General features: G+C 50.2%; 1 protein-coding gene and 1 pseudogene across 1 annotated transcript in view; both read right to left on the bottom strand.

Moving 5' to 3' along the window:
• LOC147897547 (putative glutamate carboxypeptidase LAMP1) overlaps window positions 1–21,601 on the bottom strand; it is a 40,378-nt gene extending 18,777 nt beyond the window's left edge. Inside the window, exons 1-6 of the mRNA XM_087380210.1 lie at window positions 19,492–21,601; window positions 19,100–19,167; window positions 18,921–19,002; window positions 18,710–18,802; window positions 6,345–6,497; window positions 5,773–5,844 (exon numbers count right to left, since the gene is read on the bottom strand). Of these exons, the coding sequence (XP_087236336.1) occupies window positions 5,773–5,844; window positions 6,345–6,497; window positions 18,710–18,802; window positions 18,921–19,002; window positions 19,100–19,167; window positions 19,492–20,637 (1,614 nt within the window). The 5' untranslated portion in view covers window positions 20,638–21,601. The remainder of the gene's footprint in view (window positions 1–5,772; window positions 5,845–6,344; window positions 6,498–18,709; window positions 18,803–18,920; window positions 19,003–19,099; window positions 19,168–19,491) is intronic.
• On the bottom strand, window positions 6,571–18,496 carry LOC147897548 (uncharacterized; annotated as a pseudogene).
• Window positions 21,602–21,977: the final 376 nt, after the last annotated feature.

Raw genomic sequence — 21,977 nt, 5'->3', positions numbered from 1 at the left:
CTCCCTCCCCCTTCGCTCCCCGTCTACCCCCCCCTCGCTATCTGCGCGGCCCTCTCTCTCCCTCCGTTGGCTGCTGCCGCGCAGACAGCCATCCCCCTCTCCGCTATGCTCCCCCTCTCTGCCACTCTCCCCCTCTCTCAGCCTCGCCTCCCGCCGTCGCTACCCCCCCGCTCCACTCCGCCCACCCGCCTCGACCCACCCCCCCGCTCCATTCCGCCCACCCGACTCGACCAACCCGCCCCACTCCGCCCACCCACCTCGACCCACCCGCTCCACTCCACCCACCCGTCTCCCCCTCCGCTCCGCTCACCTCGCCTCTACCCTCCGCTCCACTCCGCCCGCTCCGTTCATCGCTCCCCCCCCCCGCACCCCGCTCCACAACACTCACCTCTCCTCACCTCGCCTTACACCACTCCGCTCACCTCACCTCACCTCACCTTCCCGCCTCGACCCAATTTTTTTAATTTTTTTTTATTTTTTTATTTTAAAAAAAATTAATTTTTTTTTCACACCTTCCCGCCTCGACCCACCTCACCTCCCTTAGTACCTTACCTCTCCCCTCCCTCTTCTTTTCCCTTCACCCGCCTCGGGAGTTCGCAGTTAGTCAAGCGATATGGCGGCTACGTGCTCGGAACCGGTGGCCCAGACGGACCCCCCCCCCTCCACCAACCTATCGCGTTACATTGACAGAGCACCAGGTCTCCTTGGTGAAGCAGGCCGCCACGGACTTCTCGCAGACTTCAGTTTATGGAAGGGTCATTGGCTACTCGCCTTCACGAGCAGACATCAGGGACTGGTTGCAGTCCACCCTCTACCTCGAGGACAGTCACATTGAGGAGGTTGCACTCATGGGACGTGGCATTTTCTGGCTTAAGCTCTCCAGCATAGGCTGCGAGCGACATAGTCAGGTGATCTCCTACTTCTGTGGGTGGGAAGATCATCCTCATGGTTCCTTGGTACAGGGGATTCAGTGTAGCGGACTTCGATTCCCGCTTTCGCATTTCTCGACACCCAGTCACCCTTATCTTCCCAGGTCTTGCAACCGAGCTTCGCCCGATCATCAAGGACCTGGGGGCGCACTTTGGTTGGCCTATGCAGGACACTTACGTTGATGCGGCGGCAGCCCAAGGGGTGCCACGTGTCAAAGTAGCAGTCCTTGACCCACAGAGCATCCCTTCGGAGTTCGAGATAGAGACAGACACAGGTGTGGTGACGCAGCGCATTCTGGTCACTGGTTGCCCCAACCAGTGTCTGAGATGCCATGGCTTCGGGCACCAGGCGCGCTCATGTCCTCGCTTCACGGGTACAGAATCTCAGAAGACCCTCGTTCAAGCAGCTCAGGATACTCCGCTCTAGTCAACGACATCCCCTCCCGAAAGGGAAGGCTGGACGGAAGTCAAACGAAAACGGAAGGGCAACAAGGCAGGCCCCAAAAAACCTTCCCAGCCACAGCAAGAGCCCCCCCCTCAGATGATCCCTACTCATCAGCAACCCGGTAAGGGGAAGGAGAAAGGAAAGGAGAAGGTCAATCAGCCTCCCCCTCATCCCTCACCCCGCCCTCCCCCACCTCCCCCCTCCTCCTCGATTCTTCGATCCCCACCCCCCCCTCCAGGATCCCCCCCGCACCAGTGGTTCCCACTCCACCCTCTTCCTCGAGCATGATCCAGAAGCCCCCCCACCCACCTGCGCCACCTTCAGCCCCAAAGCCTGCACAGACCTCACCCTCATCTATCCCTCCGAGCCCGACGGCGGGGATAGGCCCTTCTCCACAGGTGGCCAGCACCCCTCCCTCCGGTTGAGACTCCTCATCTTCGTCCCCAAGCCCAAGGGCTGCTCCTAGAGCTCTTCCATTGGAATTTTACCGAGCAGGTCCTTGGGACTACTTGGATGCAGCGGGTATTGGCTCCTTTCCTGCATGCCTAGACATCAGCATCTTCTTCCTCCGCAAGGGAGCGGAGGGTAAGGTGTCCATCCTGGCTCCGCACGATGGTCCTAGCTATTCCTTCACTATCTCCAGTGAAGGGAATGAGCAATGGACGAATGAAAATGTTTGGGAGACGATACGAGACCAGACCCAGGAGCAGCTGCAGGACTGGATTGGTAGCAGAGCAGCGGAGCTTCTTCAGCAGCAGTGGCAGGAGGGAGATGTTCGTCTGCGTTGGCGCCACAGTGCCAAACGTTTCCAACTCCTGGTCATTATTAGACCACCTCTGGAGTGGGCCTACTAGGAGGGAGATGTTCGTCTGCGTTGGCGCCACAGTGCCAAACGTTTCCGACTCCTGGTCATTATTAGACCACCTCTGGAGTGGGCCTACGCGGAAGGGCTTCGCCCCTGGAGGACTTCAGAGGTTGCAGGCTTCTACAGCATTTCCTTGGCAGAGGCGTCGAGCTGGTTAGAGAGAGCTTACCACCACGGGACGAAGGGCCTTTCCCCTCTGCTGAAGGTTTTAGAGGATGGGTCCGATGATCCGGCCTCTCCTTTGAAACCTTCATAGAAGCGCCTTCGTCTCCACACAGGACATCCTCCGACCACTTCGACTTCGACCGCAAGCAAACAGCTGTTTGTGGCCCACCTTCCCTCCTCATGAGTTTACGCATTATCTCTTGGAACGTCAACGGGTTCCACTCATCAGGCACCCGTGGCCCCAGGAAGATGGTGCTCAGACAGGAGCTCCAGCCATCTTTGGTGGGAAAGATAGATGTGCTCCTACTACAGGAACACAAGCTTTCGGCTTCACAGACTAGTATTTGTGGGAAGGTCCTCATAGGACGCTCCCACACCTACTGGGAATCTTTGATTGGCGAGCAGGGGAGAAGCGGGGGCGTCTGTACCTCCATCGACGCTTCTCTAGTTCAACATGTGTTTGGTTCTTGCACTTTGATCCCAGGACGTACCCTTTGGGTGGGCTTGCATATTGAGGGATCCCGCATCGGCATCCTCAATATCTACGCCCCGACTGATCTCAGACGTAGATCCATTTTTTGGAGATCCTTGACAGACCTATTGCCAGAGATGGACTCTTGGATTGTAGGAGGGGACTTCAACAACCTTGAGACCTCAGAGGATCAGCAGGGAAGGGGCCCAAAGTTCCTCGGTATAGCTCAGGCAGAGCAGGCAGATTGGGACTCCTTCCTCTTTGCAGTGGGAGGTCGGGACAGTTGGAGGGAGCCTTCCTTTCGCAGATGGCCTGGGAGTCTGGACTTCTCTTGGGGTTACAGGAGGGAGGGAGGCAGACTCCTGGAGCGACTGGACCGTTTCTATGTCAGTGATTGGGCGCTTGGCAGAGGAGGAGAGTCAGGAGTGGTTCCAGGGACGACACTTTCAGACCATGCCCCAGTCATCCTAGTCCTGGACTCGGCCTCTCAGTGCTCACCTCCACGTTTATGCCAGATCCCAGATTCCATCTACACCAGAGCAGCGGTTCACAGCAGGATAGTGGACCTATGGGAGCAGGAGTGGGACCCTACCAGGGATATGGCAGCACAGGTAGCTCAGGCACTTGCTGAGTCTAGCCGCATTTGCCAGCAGGAGGCGATTCAGGTCAGACAGCGGTGTTGGGCGCAGGAGAGGGGTCTCAGACGTGACCTCGCCTCGATTCAGAGGATGCAGCAGTCTTCTCCAGGCTCTGAGGAGCTCAGACAGCAGGAGGTTCGGGCCCGGGCCATGCTAGAGGAGATCACCCAGCGTCGCTCAGAGTTTTCATTTCATGCTTCCAAGTCCTTCTGGGCTAGGAAAGGCGACAGGATGTGCAGGGAGTTCTTCAGGACTCATGGACAGAGGGCAGCAGGGGAACAGCTCCGTTCTCTTAGGGCGCAGAATGGTAGTGTCAGGACAGATCCAGATGAGGTCCGGGACTTGGCGACAGACTACTACAGATCCTTATTCCAGCGGGAGCCCCCAGGCCCTCGTGGTCTCATTTGCAGGGAAGAGGTGTGGAGATCTACACCGAGACTCGTGCAGCCCAGCATGAGCGATACCCTTCTCGCACCTTTCACTGTTGCGGAGATGCAGGATGCGGTGAGTGCTATTGATGGGCAGAAATGCCCAGGTGAGGATGGCCTCTCTAGAGCTGTCTTCACCACCTTTTGGGAGCAGATCCACCGGCCCTTGCTCGCAGCCTTCCAGCACATCTTCTCCAGTGGGCAGATGGCAGAGAGCCTTGCGACAGGCCTGATTTGCCTCATCCCCAAAAGGGGGGGACCGCCAGGAGATCAGACAGTGGCGCCCAATCACCCTCCTCCCGACCGCCTACAAAATCCTCGCCAAGATGGTCAGCAGTCGCATCCGCCCCCTGCTACACGACCTAATTCATGACACCCAGACTGGTTTTGTCCAAGATCGCAGCATCTTGGACAACATCTTCACTTTCTCAGAGGCGACAGAATGGGCCCAGCACAGTGGCCAGCACCTTGCCATACTCCTCCTCGACTTTGAGAAGGCATACGACAGGGTAGACTGGTCTTTCTTGGAAGGTACACTCGCTCGGTTCGGTTTTCCGGACGAGTGGATTAGAGGTATTGCTAGCCTTTACAGATCGGCCTCCAGTCGGGTTATCATTAGCGGCAGGATGGGGGAGAGATTCACACTCGAGTGCTCGGTGCGTCAGGGCTGTCCATTAGCGCCTTACCTCTTCCTATTTTTTGCGGAGGCCATGACACACTTCCTTCGAGCTCGCACCACTGGTCTTCGCGGGATGCGTCTCCCTATTCGAGAGGATGTGGAGCTGCTGGACTCCAAGTATGCAGACAACACAGCCCTATATGTGCAGGATGATGTCGAGTCACTGGAGCGAGTGAGACTATCCCTAGAGATGTTTTGCCTTGCGGCTGGAGCGAAAATCAACTGGCATAAGTCAGTTGGTTTTCTTACGGACCCGAGAGCCAGCTCACAGTGGGGTATTTTCCCGGGGTTTCGCTGGATCCCCAGAGGACAGACGACACATTACCTAGGATTCCAGGTAGGCCTGGACATCACACCGGCTCAGCAGTTCTTGCCGGTCTAGAAGCAAATGTCTTCCTTGGAGAGGGAATAGTGAAGCCCAAGTACCTCATGGACCTTCACCTCAAAATTCACAAGAAATTTTAGCCAATCTCCTTAGGGTAATAATACCACCTATGCATCAGACCAATTCTTCTTCACATACACCCTCAAGATGCATAAAATTGGTCAATAACCAAGAATGTTAAAATCAAACATGCATTAAGCATCCCTGTTGTCATGTGGACACATCTATCATTGTCCCTCCTCTAGGGCAAAGATCCAGTTACCACTACAGAAGACATGAGTTTTATCTTCAAGAGTTTCCTCTGTGACAAGTTAGAGAGAAGACTCAGTATACAGATTGGATTACAACCTTTTGTAGAATCTTCTCTCAACTTAAATTTTCTTACAATTCTTGAACATCGTACACAATCCTGGTCTTCTCTTGCCTAAATTGGTAGACGTTGACGAGACCCAATCTTAAAGGTTTTATTTCATCAACATCTAATCAAGCATTTGCCAATTCTCGAGAGTTCAACATTGCTCTTCAAGAAGCCATTCTCAAAGCTAGCCCTACAACATCTACCTTAATAGTCTAGACAATCAAGGGATACCAACAGGACTGCCATCTTCCAGTTAACTTGGAGCTCCTTATTCCTTTAATACTCTTTACTAATATCAAACATCTATTCCTACGAGGATATCATTTTTAGGATAAAATTATATACCAGTCAAGAGATCTAGGCAAACTTAGTAATATTGATAAAAGATGTCAAACTGAGTATACTCACCATTGGCTGGTCTTTATTTGAAGCTGCCCAAGTAGCATATACCGAGCCCTCACGAATTTCCGGATCATGAACCTGCAAAGTAAACAAGTGATCATATTTCACTTGGACTTCCACAGAACAGGAAACTATAAAAAGGATAGATAGAAGAGTCTTAGAAATGTCAATATGGCAGGCTTTGTAAACTTAAGAACCCGTAACCTTTGAGCATCTTTGAAATGCCCTCAGAATCTTGTACAATTTGCTACCGGCACTTCCTTTTTGGCTCTGCTAAGAGACTATGCGGAGATGGTTGGTTTTATGGTCCAAAGGGCCTTCCATGTTTTCGTTTGTATTTGGTCAAGCTGACTTTGTGAAGGAGGTCATTAGTGTATTAAATTACTTTAAAATGTTAAGTTAGCTTAGCCCTCTTGCTATCCATCTACTCTTCCTTTCATTAAAAGCTTCATTAAAGCAGGGCCATAGTTGTTTGGCCACCTTGTTTACTATGTCTTCTTTTCTCGAAACCGAAAGTAGACATGAGACATTGCCGCTAGGAAGAATCTATGAGGTAGACAAAAATTCATTTTACTCACCTCTTTTGTCACCTCTTTCAGCAACAGGTCCAGCTGTGGTGTTGCAGCTGCATAAAATCCAGGTCCAGCTACAGCACAGTCAACATTGATATAAGCTACTGCTTTCACTGCCAGCAAATCGATATTTTCTTCAACCCACTCAGTTGACCCAATCTGCAGAATCCGCATAGAAAGGCACATTTTTAAAAGGTTTGTTTTAAAAGGAATACACTCAATACCTAGGTTATCAGTACACAGATGAGAGGTCACGTCTACCTGTAAGCACATTTAAGTTCAAAGAAATTCACAAAATAAATGTGTGAACAAGAGACATTATAATTCCATATGTAATTCACAGGCCGCATGACAACAAAACTCATTCCATAACCTTACAATGTGCAATAAAGCCTCTACAGGTTCTCTTTTTCATCCCAAGCAATGCCCTGCATACCAATGAGCCGTCCTCCAAACACTCGATGTTTGGCCCATGGGAGGTGTTGGAATTTACGGCCATTGGGGCCTGTTTGGTCCAAACCTCCTCATGGTACCTTGGAGAAAGTGTGGAAATGAGGGTGTAAAAAAGAGGCTTATGTAGCGCACGGATGACACGTGGATCATGGATACAAATCCCATAAGCATGGGATGCTATCAATGTACAAGGTATATAAAAGGTGGTAGTGAAGGCTCTCTCATATCCCGCCGGCCCTTTGGGGGGAGTGAGAGAGGCAACGTGGCCCTTGAGGCTTGGAGGGAGGGGGAGTGGGACCCCCCTCTTTCAGGGCCACGTGTGGTTGACCAACACCAAAAACTATCTGAGTGAGCCAAAACCATTGCTGAAAAGATAGTGATGCCGTCCCCAGATCTCATAGTTCATAGGGCATCTGAATGCAAAGTGATCCTCTATCTCGGTCTCGTGCATACCACACTAAGTGCAAATCCATCTCTCACGTGGGATGCCCTCTATCTGCCCTATCTCAACCCATAGCTTTGTGTCAAGATACCCGAAACTATCCAATCGAGATCCTCAATGCATGTGACAAATGAATCTGGGTGTACCCGGTGGTTTGGTAACCCCTCCTTTGAGATCCATAAGGAGTGATCTCTGTAGAAGCTGAGTTCAACAACTCAATAGGTGCTAGCCAAGTCTTGTATGTATGGAGCTGTAATTGATCGTCTCCGATGACCCAACTCACCTCATTGGTAGGTAAGTGAACTGAATGAAACCTCAATGCTATACTAAAACGGTGGAAATTGTCCATTTGTAATCTCAAGCCTACAAACCATCTGCATTCCAAGCATACCAGCTCCTCTGATCCCTCTCAGCCTCCAATGCCGTAGATGAAGTCACGGCTAGCCATGGCAATCTACACCATTCCGATGTCGTGGTACCAACATCCTTGACTCTATGGAGATAAGTGACCACCTAGAAGACTACATCAAGCTATAGAGGGGTAACCCTAGACTCTGCTAGTTCAATCTGATGCATAGTTTTTTCCATACTTTATCATATGCATACGGCATACGGGTATGGCAGTATGATTGGAATATGGTTCAGCCCCTGGGGCTGAATCATACGTGACCTAATTTTACAACCAAAAACAACAGGATAAGATAGATTGTACACATTTAATGAAAGAGAGTAACAGAACTTTCAACTTCAAAGCTTAAACTTCAAACTGTATTAATTTTAAAGTCATGAAACTGATTTAAAAAACGTTTTATAAGATCTGGGAACCCCGGTTTTCCCCCCCTAAAAAAGGTAGGTATGATTGGCCGTACCATACGCATATGAAAATTTTATTTCATACGCATATAGGTCAGCCAACCATACGCGTACTGACCCAACTATGATTCAATGTGTGGCCAATTGATTGCTATTGATCATCCGAGCAAGGAGTAGAATCAGAAGTCTCCCTACGTGAGACCAGTGTTGGAATGGTCACCTCCCCATCTATAAGCCCCCACATGAGGAGAGCATGGGGGAGGTAGACCTAGAGATATTGGGGCTGTCACATGGGCAGCACATGAGCTGCCATGTGGGCAGCTGTCAAGGCAAAGGGCAGGCCATGGACCTGCAAAAGAGGCAGCAGATGAGCAGGCTGGAGGCAGCCACGTGGCGAACTGTCTGGGAGAGGATATGGGCAGGCTCGGGGCCTGCATGAGGCCTGACAGAAGGACGGAATAGCCTCTGGCTATGGCGGCCTGCTTGGCACAATAAATGGGCAGGCATAAGGCCTGCAAATCAGGCCTGCAATAGGCGCAGAAATGGGCAAAGGCAGCAGCCCAAAAGGGGCTGCCAAAGGCCCTTTTATAGGGCTGGTTGGGGCCAGCCAACCAAGTCAGTTTGTGACAGACCAGGTCGGCCAGATTGAGCCAAGCTGGTCGGTTTTTGTCTGCAGCCCTTGGGGGCTATAAAAGGAGGGCTTCCATGCCCTCATTCCACATCATCTGGAGCAGCTTTTGAGGAGCAGAAAGGAGCAGCACCAGCAGCAACAGTTGGGCCTCATCCTGGAGCTGAACTTGGCTGAAGACCTACAGACTTAGCTCACTCAGAGGGCTGCCCACCTAGGCTGGTTTCTAGACAGCAAGGTGGAGAGGATCACTCTAGACAAAGAGTCTATATTTGCTCGAGCTGGAGCATGCGGACTCAGAGATCTAGAAGTGCTTGGCATCTAGTAGAAGAACTTGTTGGTATTAAATCATGTCCTACTTTGTAGACGGACGGAAATATAAAGTGTTGCTTCTATATTTGTCTCTGAGCATTGTCTATAGTCTTTTCAAAGACAGAAGAAGAGCACAGGAAACATCTTGCTTTGGTATTTCAAGAACTTCGAAATCATCAGCTTTTTGCCAATAGCAAGAAAAGTGAATTCTTTTTGGAAGAGATCCATTATCTGGGGCACATGATATCCAAGAATGGGATATAGATGGATCTTGCAAAAATCCGAGCCATCCAAGAATGGCCTGAGCTGAAAACTGTGCATGAAGTCCGTAGTTTTTTGGGACTTTGCTCCTATTACAGGAGATTCATCAGGCATTTTGCTGATATCGCAGCTCCACTACATGACCTTACTAAGAAAAATGCAGCCTTCACATGGGGAATGTCACAGAAGAAAGCATTCAATACACTCAAGGAGAAGTTGACTACAGAGCCTATTCTTGTAGTCCCGGATCTTTATCAATCTTTTGATGTTGATTGCGATGCCTATGGAGAGTGTGTTGGGGCTGCATTACATCAGAATGGACATGTAGTAGCATACGAAAGCCGAAGATTGCGTGATGCTGAAAGATATCTGGGAATCTATGAAAAGGAATTGTTGGCTATAGTTCATGCTGTGAACACATGGAAGCATTACCTTTTGGGTGCAGATTTTACTGTTAAAACAGATCACCAAAGTTTGAGATATTTTCAAACTCAGACAAAACTTTCTGAGAAGCATATGAAATGGGCAAATATGATGTCAATGTATCATTTTCAGATTGTCCATACTCCAGGAATTCGGAACAGAGTGGCAGATGCCTTGTCCCGAAGACCCCAGGTCAACAATGTGACCATTGCTTATCATCAGGACCTGGAAGGCATGAGGGAGCAATATGCTAAAGATGCAGATTTTGGTGAGATTTTACAGCAAATGCAAGAGGGACAGTCCACCAGTCACTATTCCCTGAAAGATGGGTATCTAATGAAAGATGACTGCCTATGCATCACCCAGGAGATGAGGAAAAAGATTTTGGAGGAATGCCATGCACCTCCCTATGCTAGACATAGAGGAATTACAGCAACAACTCTAGCACTACAGAGGTATTTCTTTTGGAAGGATGCGAAAAGATATACATCAGTTTGTTACTGAATGCCTTACGTGTCAGAAAGTGAAGTATGATAGACGGAAGGCACCTGGCCTACTTATGCCTCTTCCCGTGCCTTAGGCACTGTGGGAAAGTATTACAATGAATTGGACTATCATTGATAGATTCAGCAAGCAAGCTCATTTCATTCCAGTTCGCAAAACCATAATCATATGGCTAAGCTTTTCATGGCACAGATCTTTAAGCACCATGGTATGCCTAAGTCCATTGTTAGTGATCGAGATCCCAGAATGACCAGTCTATTCTGGAGAGCTTTATTTGATAATATGGGGACACAAGCAAATTGAGCTGCTCCTCTCCCTGTGAGCTGCTGCCCCCCCCCCCCTCTCCCTCTCTCAGCCAGCCCCCTCTCCCTCTCTCTCCCTCCCCCTCACCCTCACTGCCCGCCCTCTCCCTCCCCTTGCTTCTCCTTCTCTCCCAGCCCCCTCTCCCTCCTCCCTCCCTTCCTCCTCCCCGCTCTCCCTCTCCCCCCTGCCAGCCCTCCCGCCCCGTCCCTCTCCCTCCTCGCCCTCCCTCTCCCCACCCACTGCCCTCCCTCCCCCGCTACCCTCCCTGCCCTGCCCCCTCTCCCCACCCACTGCCCCCCCCGCCCCCTCCCTCCCTCACCCTCCCTCTCCCGTTGCCCCCCCGCCCCTCCTCCTCCCCCGCCCCTTCCCTCCCTTTCCCTCTCCCCCGCCCTCCCTCTCCCCCCCCGCTCCCCCCCCCCCTTCTCCCCCCCCGTCCCCTCTTTCTCCACCCTCCTCCCTCCCCTCCCCCGCCCCCTTTCTCCCCCACCCCTTTCCCCCACCCTTCCTCTAACCCCCCCACCCCCTCCCTTTCATGCCCCCTCCCTCTCCCCCGCCCACCTTCTCCCTCCCGGCCTTCAGTCCCCTTCCTCCCTCCTAACCTGCCCCCTCCCTCCCTCCTAACCCCCCCCCTCTTTTCCTTTCCGTCGCCTACCCTCTCCTTCCCCATCAGCCCTCTCCGTCCTCTCCACTCAACTCCCCTCCTCTCTGTCCTCTCCACTCAGCTCCCCTCCGCTTCTCCTCTCCGTCCCTCCCCCTCTCTCCTACCCTCTCGCCGGTGGAAGTAGATGAAGAGAATCGAGATTGCAGGTAGAGAGGATCAGTGCAGGAAGTGGACTCGCCGGTGGAGAGGATCAGTGCAGGATTTGCAGGTCCCTTGGGCACTTTGCTAGAGATTGCCCAAGGAAGAGAAAAAGACCCAAGAGGTCTTCTGGTGCGGCTCCTTCACGTACTACCCCGTCTGCACCTCCCCTGCGGCTTGTACCACGCACTCCAGGACATCCAGGAGGAGCAAGGCACCCTGCTTCGCGCACCCTAGGACCACCAGGGGCAGCAAGGCGCCCAAAGCCTGCAGCCCTCCCAGTACCACGTTGGAGAGCGGTCAGAGTGGCTCCTTTACCTCAGGAGGAGACCCTTGATCTGGTTCAGACAGATGCCATCCAGACTCCAGAGGGGGATACTGTTGCAGCCCCAGATACTACAGTTCCACATCAGGAGGGGACTTCAGATGCACCAGCCCCAGTCATTTTCATTCACGAGGGGGCTACCGATGCTTCTCCCCCTCAGACTGTTCATGCCACAGCTGAGGGAGTGTTTGCACAGATGAGGACTACAGATCCTTCTTCAACCCAGCCATAGGCCTCCTCGGCTCCAAATCTGCTGATAGAGACATGGCAGGTCCTTCTCCTCCTTCCTCCACGAGTGCAGGTCTTCTTCGCACTCCTCGGCCAGACTTGCTTCTCAGGAACTCTTTTGTGACACTGGCTGATTCGGTGACTTTCATGGATGATGATGAGTTTGTGCCCTCCACCTTAGGGGTCCCGGTCATTGGGATTTCTTTTGACAGGGCCTCCCCCTCAGCAGGTGTAGGGATCCTTTCACCTGTTGAGTTTCCTGCCCTCAACAGGAGTGTTTCAACCCAGTGGAAGCTCGTCTCCTCTACTAGATCGGGTAAGCCTTTCCAACCAGCATCCTCCTGTCCATGAGGACAGTCAGTTGGAACATACAGGGCCTAGGCGGAGTTCCACACCGTCGCCGTAGGCAGCTAATCCGAAATCAGCTCATCCAAGTGTCACTGAAGGTGCTATTGATATCCTTTTTATCCAAGAACACAAGTTGGATGCCGGTGATTGCTCTAAGTCTAGCAAACTGCTTTCTGGTCATACTTTTTGGTCGCCTGCCTTGGGCACCAGGGGGGGCACTTCTATTTCACTTTCGCAGTCAGTTCTCCCCTTGGTTGGTGGACACAGAGTCATTATTCCCTCTAGAGCTCAGTGGATTATTCTCTTGATTGGAGGGTGTAAGGTTGGTTTCCTTAACCTGTATGCCTCCAACATTAGAGGGGAACGTGTCATTATGTAAAAGGATCTGCTCTCCTCGGCCCCCATTGCGGATTCATGGGTGATTGGAGGCGGCTTTAACATGGTAGAGTTACCGTCAGACAAAAAAGGCGGTAGAGAAGAAGGACTTCACTCTTTGGAGAGAGCAGCTTGGGATGGGCGATCCTGCATCCAAGCTATACTAGGAGGAGGGGAGTCGATCCATGTCAATACCTTGACAGCTCACCATCTAGATATGCGTGTCTGTGGCAGAGATACTTGCTTTGACGATGCCTTTCTTATTCAGCCACAGTCCCTCCTGTTCTCTTGGTCGAACAGGAGGCAGCAGATGCCTATTCATGCACGCATTGACAGATTCTATGTAGATGATTGGGCACTTGACAGAGGTGGATCGGTATGCATTGCTGCTGGGATTTTCACTTCAGACCACTTTCCTGTTGTGCTGGCTATCTCAGAGCCTCACTTGAGAGGCCAATCTGCCAACATCAGGATTCCAAATGCCTTATACACACAGGAGGACCTTACAGAGGCAGCCCTGTAGATATCGGTTTCTCATGTCCAAGGTGGGCAACCATTGCCATCACAGGTAGCTGCTGCCCTTTCTGATATAAGCGACTTCTACCTCAGTTGCTCGTACCAGGAGACGAGATATTCTCAGACGTGAGATTGGTGTTCGCCAGCAGTTTTGGCAGCTTTGCAAAGGGAAGAGCAGAAACGGCCTTCAGATGCTTGGATTCAGGAGCGCCTTGCTGCAGTAAGGGCTCATCAGCACGTATTGCTTGATCAGAGAGCAGAGTATGCCTTTCATGCACGGGAGTCCTTCTGGATTCAGATGGGTGGCAGAGTCAATAAACACTTTTTCTCTACTCTTGGCCCTCGACATAGTAGAGAGAGTGTATCCCAACTTATTGACTCACACGGGGTTTTATAGACAGATCCTGATAATGTCTTGCGCATAGCTTCAGAATTTTATGCCGCCCTTCTTACTGCTGATCCTGAGACACTGGATAGAGAGGATGCTAGACATGTTATTTGGCAGAGCATCCCTTTGTTGGTGAAACTGAAAATGCATGTTTTGCTTGATGCACCTTTCACCAACACAGAGTTCAGGACTGCACTTTCAGCCCTTCACAAGGGCAAGTGCCCAGGTTCGGATGGCCTTACCCCCTCTTTTTTCATTGCATTCTGGGGTATGATTGGAGACTACATTACTTCAGCCCTGCAAGGTATTTGGGACTCTGGTGATATGCCCGGGTCGCTTACAGAAGGTCTCATCCACCTTATCCCGAAAGGAGGTTGCAGAAATCTAGTGTCCCAGTGGAGGCCTATCACACTTCTAGGGACTTGTTACAAAATTCTGGCCAAGGCAATTAGCCTCCGATTGAAGCCCCTTCTCCCAGATCTTATTCATGACACTCAGACGAGATTTGTGCATGGCAGAAGCATTTTTTATAATATTTTCTTTCTCTGGGAAGCCTCAGAGTGGGCCATGCAGAGCGGCCAGAATCTAGACATTCTACTTTTGGATTTTGAGAAAGCTTATGACAGAGTAGATTGGGGTTTTTTGGAGGGCACCCTTCTACGTTTTGGCTTTACTGATGCTTGGATCAGAGGTGTTTCCTCCTTGTACAGATCAGCCCACAGCCACGTACTTATTGGTGGGGTAAGGGGTGAGAGATTTCAGATTTCCAGATCAGTCCGTCAGGGATGCCCCCTTGCTCCTTTCCTTTTTTTGTTCGTGGCCGAAGCTATGAGTATCTATGTTAGATCTCAAGCTGACATCTTTGGGCTGAGACTTCCCATTAGAAGGGAAGAGGAGTTACTTGATAGTGAGTTGGCAGATGACACAGCGGTTTACTTGGATGCCACTCCACAGACGCTCACTTCTTTCAGGACAACATTGGATTTATTTTGCTTGGCGGCAGGGGCACAGATAAATTGGCATAAATCCAATGGTTTTTGGATCAGTGATGAGGACACTCCAGTTTGGGGGCGACATAGGATTCACTTGGGTTCAGAGGGGTGTGCCTGTCAGGTATTTGAGCTGCCAGGTTGTTGGGGTAAAGGCACATTGCCACCCTTTAAAATGTTACGACCCCTATGACTGTCTTAAGACAGTCATAGGGTGAATACCTAATCCTAATAAAACTTTTGAGTTTGTGGTGTGGCTCAACACATTTTCACACAGCCACACTCCTGGTGTCTCTCTCTCCCATCGTTCCACTCCTCTCTTTCCCTCACAAGTGGTATCAGAGCCACCCTCTCCCTCTCAATCCGGTCTACCGCTCCCTCTCCCCTCGGGCCTCGTGCCCTCTGTCAGCAAGTGCGCGAGCAGGGCGCAGCAGCAAGCAAGCAGGGCGCGGCAGCAGCAAGCAGGGCAGCAGGGCGCAGCAGGTGCGTGAGCACCCATAGCTGCAGCAGCAGCTAGCTGCTGCTAGCTGCTACCAGCCTACCGGCGGCCACAGCCTACCAGGCAGGCGCAGCCAACACGCGCAGCGCACAGCACCGGCCGCGCGCAACCAGGCTGCACAGGCAGCTAGTCGCGACCACGACCAGCCGCGACAGGTACAGCCAGCCGTACCGGCTGTACGGAAGCCGTGACAGGCAACCGTACCGGCTGTACAGACGCCGCGACAGGCAGCCGTACTGGCTGTACGGATGCGTGCAAGTACAAGGTACAACCGTACCGGCTGTACCCTCAGCCAGAATTTCGACAATTTTTTTTGGGGATCCGTGCCCTCGCAAGTACAAGGTACAACAGGTACACTGTGCAGGCACAGTAGGTACTTGCAGGTACAGCAGGCACAAAAAAAAATTTTTGGGGAAGAAGGAAAAAGGGAGAGCACTCTGCTCATTCCCAGAATTTTCAGTTTTAAAACTGTGTTTGAGGTACATCAAGTACACTCGTGTCCCTCGTGCTTGAGGTGACTAGTACCACAGTGTGTGGTGGTTGCACAGTTATTTTTTCGGGAAGGTTAGATGCCTTGATTTTGCAGAGGGCTTTTATGCTTACACTGAGTGCAAATCTCAGTTTTCGGGTGACAATTTCATAGGGCTTTTGCCTGGAAGTGTATGCAGTGTATGCCTTGAGGCAGTGTGGAGCCAGGGTACCCACATTGGTCTCGTTTTCCGCAGTGTATCAGTGACATTTCTTTGCAGGTCACATTTTGTGTACGGCACTTAGAAAATCTCAGTTGAGCCACGCTTGGCCAGGGCGCATCGAGTTTACTCGGTCCCTAACTGTCCATCGTTGACAGTGCTCAAAAGATCTTCTTTTCGGTGTTTGTACGTTGGGATCTGTGTTGCCACTGTGCACACAGGCAGTTTATGCATTACTTTGTCAGGTGAAAGTGCCAAGAGAGCGCTGTATTTTGTATGCTACCTCAGTGTTGAGGTGTTTTTCACTTGGTACAGGTGTCAAATCAAGGGGCTTTTGCCCAGATTTTGCTTGTGAGCACTTGAGTTACTGTTTGAGAACTTCAGATGCCTTTTATCCCCTTGACAGAAGGGTGATTGTTTGGGATTTGTCCCATACTTTGTTGCAGGTTTTGTGACAGGCTGAGGTGTTTGGAGCCTTTTTTCGGTAACCGGGTGCCACGGCTCGCCTTTTTTGCTTCTTTCCCCGCCGTTCTACCAAACGCATGGAGGGAAAAGCATATCACTACGAAGGGGAGGCAGAGGGGAAGCCATCGGGCCAAACAGAAGTCGAGGAATCCAAACGGGTGAGGAGTTATGAAGAAAAACGGAATTCAGCTGAAGGAGGCTGAAAAACCAGTCCAAAATCTCAACAAAGGGAGAAGATGAGAGAGAAAACCACACATGTGAAGTTTAGAAGGCCCACGAAGGTCCATGAATGGCAAAGGAGCATGTAGAAGGCACTAGAGCCACCTGGAACTCTAGGGGGGCCACTGAAGGTATATTGCCCTCTAGGGGGCCCATTAAAAATGCCACATCATCATTTCCCAACAACCACTCTTTTAATTCCTTGGAATGCCTTTGGGCCTAGGGATTAATTACACTTATGTGCTAGGCACCATGCCACGTTTAATTACACATTATTAAGCCCACACTTGGACTTTTAAAACCAAAGTTGTCAAGGTCTTGTAGTACATTAAAGTACTTAGAATTTCACGCCCCCGTGACAGTCACACAGACCCACTGTGGGCCTGAGATGGGAGCGCGGGGATTGACAACAGCCCCACAGTGTGCAAAAGGGGGCGAGGGCCTGGAGGGTTACCCGCTGGCCAAGGGCTTGATGCAGCAAGCCACGGGGACACAACAGCAGCTCAAGCTTTTGGGAAGGGACCTCGGTGGCGCACAAGATAGTAGCTCCCGCTGCGGACAGGAGCGGCAGGAGACAACACAGCAAGGGAGGGAGGGGGCTGACAGGGCGGGGAAGGAGGGGGCTGGCAGGGCAGGGTTTTTTTTGGGGGGGGGGAGGGAGGGGGAAGGGGGCGGGGGAGGGGCCGCTGGCAGGGCGGGGAGGGAGGGGCCGCTGGCAGGGCGGGGAGGGAGGGGGTTGGCAGGGCAGAGAGAGAGAGAGAGAGAGAGAGAGAGAGATATTAACGTCTCTAAAAGGCCAAACGGCCTATGAGACTAAAACAGTTGATACATCTACTAGTGTTGTCTCATCAAAGAGAACAACAAAATAAATAAGCTGAAGGTTGAGAGCTACCAAAGGTACTTACAGTCAGAGGGACTGCAAGTGACCCAAAACTAATGAAATACCAAGCAAGTATTTACTAAAAGTACCAATTGATCAGCATAGGCAGAAAGCTAATCAATAAAAAGGTTGCACTCTTCTTATGTCAAAAATCCCAATCATGGGCAGCTCTAGGATCTCATAACTCGGTGCCACACATTTCCGGTGTTTGGCAATGATGGCACGGATCCGATGAAGAAATGGGTGCCGGGCACGGGGTCTTGGGGTCCTGGGCCTCCGTGACCTAGATATGGCGATGGCTCGGTCCAAAATCACACCACTAGAGTGTGGCAATCTGCCTGTGTGTGATAAGGTGGTGGTGGCGCCAGGGGTTTCTAATGGCGGGGAGGGCATAAAACTAGCTGAGGTGCTGGCAGTGAAGAAGTCTCTGAGTGTACTTTGCCTGGGTGGGGCTGGTCTCGGCTGTCTGTCTCCCAACAAAGTCTCTCTATGTCGCCTGAGCTCTGATAAAAACAAACCCAAGCATTTTTTATCTTCGTACTCCATCACCCTACCGAGTGGGCCAAATCCCTTTCTGAATAGACAGTGGTATCTTCCTCGGATTTCATAATATACCATGCATCTACATACGTAATGCTCCTCTGTCTCCTCCTCCTGCTAGCATAACTGACATATCCGATCCTGATGGGCTGTGTGGGTGTATCTCCCTGTCTCTATTCTCAACTGATGTGATGAGGTTCGAATTTGGCCAATAATACTACGTAGCCCGTGAGATAGGTGTGTGTCCATGAATGCTGGCTTGGCTATAAGTTCATCTTGAGATAAATGAAGAAAATGGTTCTAGTAGTGTGCCATCTTCTTCCCTAGGGGCTCATGTGGTCTAATCCAGGTTCTCTCAGTCTCCAACTTGACAATATCAGCTCTAATGATCTTGTTTCGGTCATGGTGAGACAGGTCTAACTTGGGACAATCCAAACTGTATTGAAAGGGTGGGAGTGCATCCATTGTCAACTCATGCTCTACAAACCATCTCTGTAGCTGAGCATACCAGCACCATGTTCGACCCTCCTCTGCTAGCTGCCTGGATGATATCATAGCCAGCCGTGCATATCTGGAGCCAGGTAGATCCCACAATCTATGTATGCAAGTTACTGCCTGGAACAGAGCCTCAGTCACTAGTGGAGTAGCTGCTAATTCAGCTCGTATTATCAGATGTGGTACTGGATGGGTAAAACAGAGAACAGAAGGCCGTACGTAGCTACAAGTCCCCCAAAACTTAACTAGCTCCAAAGGTAGCATGAATTATCCCAAGCCCCCGTGAGCATCTAGCCTACCTCTAGATATTCATACAAAGTGAGCTAGAGTTGGATCCTATTTAATTCATTAATTCCAGATTTTATGTTGGTTTGACCAGAGCCATCCAGAATGTTCACATTCTGATAACTGGAGATACCTCATACATTTGGAAGAGGGGGGGCTTTAGAACTCGTTAAGAGTCCAGAAGGCACATACCATCCCATATTCCTCCGCATCCCAACTGCAAAGAATTATAGTTCTTCTAGGTTGCCACCCACGTCTTCTGAGTTTGCCAAATCTGCGAGCTATCTGTATAGCAGTTAGTCATGATCAATTCCTTACACATTAAGAAGGAAGAAAACCTTAGCATCATTGCTTAAACGTTTGTTCAAATGTAGACTTCGAGATATCTTGGATACAGGATTACCTCCAAAAGAGCAGCTGTTCCGCTGTTGGGATCTACTGCTCCAAATGTCCATGCATCGCGATGATTTCCTAGTAAGACATACCTGAGGAGGCCAACCTATTAACAATTTGTTCCCATCCACTCAAAAGATGATCAATGCACACGCAATATCACAACTATCCATTTAAGTCAATATATACCTATCAGGTTCCTTGGAACCTTCTATAACAGCGAAGACATTCCGCACAGTTACAATTTTTTGGACTGCCTGCAAAAACCATCCAGGTTAAGTGGTGTAATAAGAAAAGAACACCATATACAAGAAATCCTGAGATATCATGGATCATAAGTTTTAAAGGGCCGAGCAGGTTGGATTATCAGATAATTTGTGAAAAATGGGCACGATACAAAGTCCAGTGTTCTTGCAGCTTATTCTACAATGGAAAAGCCTCAGTCAGCTTGCATATTTCAGGTGTGCATAGGAGCATGGCATGCCTTCCGTGCAACAAGTACCATTCCTTTGAGTCGATCATCAATTACGGTGACTCAAATGCTCGACAAAGAATCAGGCACTGGAGGGAGGAATGAGTACCTCATAGTTTAAACTAAGCTTGGCAGGTCCCCTGCCCAATCGATATTGAGACATTTGAAGAGAGCCATGCCATGCAGAAGGAGCCACAGGACCGCGTAAGGAGCTGAGAATGCACAGGGCATCAACTGCAGAAATGGGGAGAGATGGGATTTGAGGCAGAGAGGCAGCCAATTCGAGGTCCGAGAGTCGTTCTCCGTGAGGGGTGCTAGGCCAACCTGGAGTAAGAGGGTCTCCAATTCCCTGGAAAACTGTTCCCCTCTGGACACCAGTAGGGGGGAGCCATTTGGAGGTTGGATAGACTCCTGAGTTGCCACCTCCAGCAAAATCCTTAGGATCCGAATACAGAATTACAGCACTTGCACCAGCAATTGCAGCATTGGAAACAATGTCTCCTCTGAAGATCTCTCCATACCTGGCTATCACTATTGCTCCACTCACATTTACTCCCAATTCCTCGAGTTCCTTGTAGTCTTCCCTGCGTCCATAATTCACATACACCACTTCCCTCACCACATCTCCTGTAGGAGCGTATGCGTTGAACGGAGGAATCACCTTCGCCATAGTGCTGTCCAGATCTCCTTCTGCCTGGCCTTCCGTCAAAGACAGACTCGCTTCCGACCCGTTTTGATACAGCAGGGAGAGTTTTCTCTTTTCGGGGAAAGAGAGAAGCACTTCGTAGTCTTTGTAACGGGTCGAAAGCCCATACTTTTCAAATGCTGCTTGCACATAATCAGCCGTTGCCAGATCTTCTGGACTCCCGGCGACGTGAGGTAATCTGGTGAGCTCCTTCAAATGCTTCGCAATGGTTGAATTGGAGCCCTTCTTGATGAAGTAACGATGATATCCTATCCGTCGCTCGGCTCGTTCCTGTCCTTCAGACCAGCCTGTGAGCTTGAAGCTTATGAGAGAGACCGAGAAACCGACGAGGATTGCCGCCAGGACGATGAAGGTGCTTCCGAAGCAGGCTTTGAGGACGCCACATCGTTTGTTGCGGAGGCTGCGGTGCAAAACGGGAGGCTCCTCGATGTCCATGTGCAGAATGCGTTGCCGGGAAACATCTGAGCCATCGGGGGAGGTGTGGCCGAGCAGGGAAACAGGCTCAGAGGGCAAAGGCAAGCATTTGGTCCAATAGTTAACGTCCTGCATGGTTGAAATGCGAGAAACGAGCTGTGGAAATGCGGGATGACGTTCCTTGGCAGTGGAAGGCTTCTGTAATCACGCCATAGCCTCCCAAAATCAAGCAAAGGATTGCTCTACAAAACTCAATCCGAAACTCAAAATCGATATGAAATCCAGCAGTCGGCAAGGATGAAAGCAATCGGAAGACCAACTGAGAACGCAATTTCTGTCGCTGACAGGGATGGTGATCCAACAAACGGGGACTCCGATGAGGTTAGATTCAGTCACGGATCCAACAGTAGATCTACACATCAACACCAACTTCCACCAACTGCAACCGCAACATCTGCTGCTGATTCTTTGTGAAAACAACACAAATTTTCCTTCTTACGACAAGCACATCTTCTCCAACACGTCGCTCGCTTACCAACTTCCACCTCCACCAGCACAAATCTATCACCTCCACCTGCACAAATCTTTCACCTCCCACGTTTTCCCTTCCACCACCACCGACCGCTCTTCAGCAAACATCATCATCCTCCACAAGTCCCTCTTTCAGTTCCGCCCCCTCCATCCAGCATTCACAGCAGCAGACATCGTGATTCGTACCTCAACAGGTTTTAAACTTTGCCCCAACAGAAAACCAGATTCATACCTCAAAAGATTTTGAACCCGAACACCACAAGGATGCAAAAACAATGGTGTGAGACAAACAGAATCTTACCACAACAGCCAAAAATGACGTCTCCAAACCAAAAGGATGCAGAAGCAGACAGCAACCTAGTGTGATTCTCAGACAACAGCGGACATTAACTTAGCTTGCAAATGATCAGAAATGAACAGAATGAGGAAATCAAGCGCACAAAACATCAACACTCCAACAAAAAATCAACACTCCAAAGCAGATTGCAAATGATCAGAATGAATACAATGAGGAAATCAAGCATACAAAACATCAAAACTCTTGCAAATTATCAGAAATGAGCAAAAACAGAATGAGGAAATCAAGCACACAACACATCAAAACTCCCAAATTAGCTTGCAAGTGATCAGAAATGAACAGAATCAGGAAATCACATATAAATTAACTTTGCAAATGATCAAGAAATGAACAGAATGAGGAAATCAAGCACATAACACATCAAAACTCCAAAAAATATCAATTACACCAGACTCTCAAAGAAGCAAAGAACAACACACATTATTCAACATCCTTTCTCAACAAATCCACCTTTTAAAACCAAATTCTTCACCATATGTGGGCTATGCGCAATCTAATTGTATCTTGTCATGCTGCGCCGCTTGCACTGGCTCCTACTTTTGTGAGGATGGAATTCTCGATGTGCGTGACTGATTTGCCAATCGAG

Source organism: Dipteris shenzhenensis, chromosome 10 (genome assembly GCF_047967505.1).
Source record: "Dipteris shenzhenensis isolate YYH24624 ecotype China chromosome 10, Dip_SZ_1.0, whole genome shotgun sequence".
Classification (NCBI taxonomy): Eukaryota; Viridiplantae; Streptophyta; class Polypodiopsida; order Gleicheniales; family Dipteridaceae; genus Dipteris; species Dipteris shenzhenensis.
The sequence above is the reverse complement of the archived record's forward strand: the minus strand, read 5'-3'. Positions and strand labels throughout refer to the sequence as shown.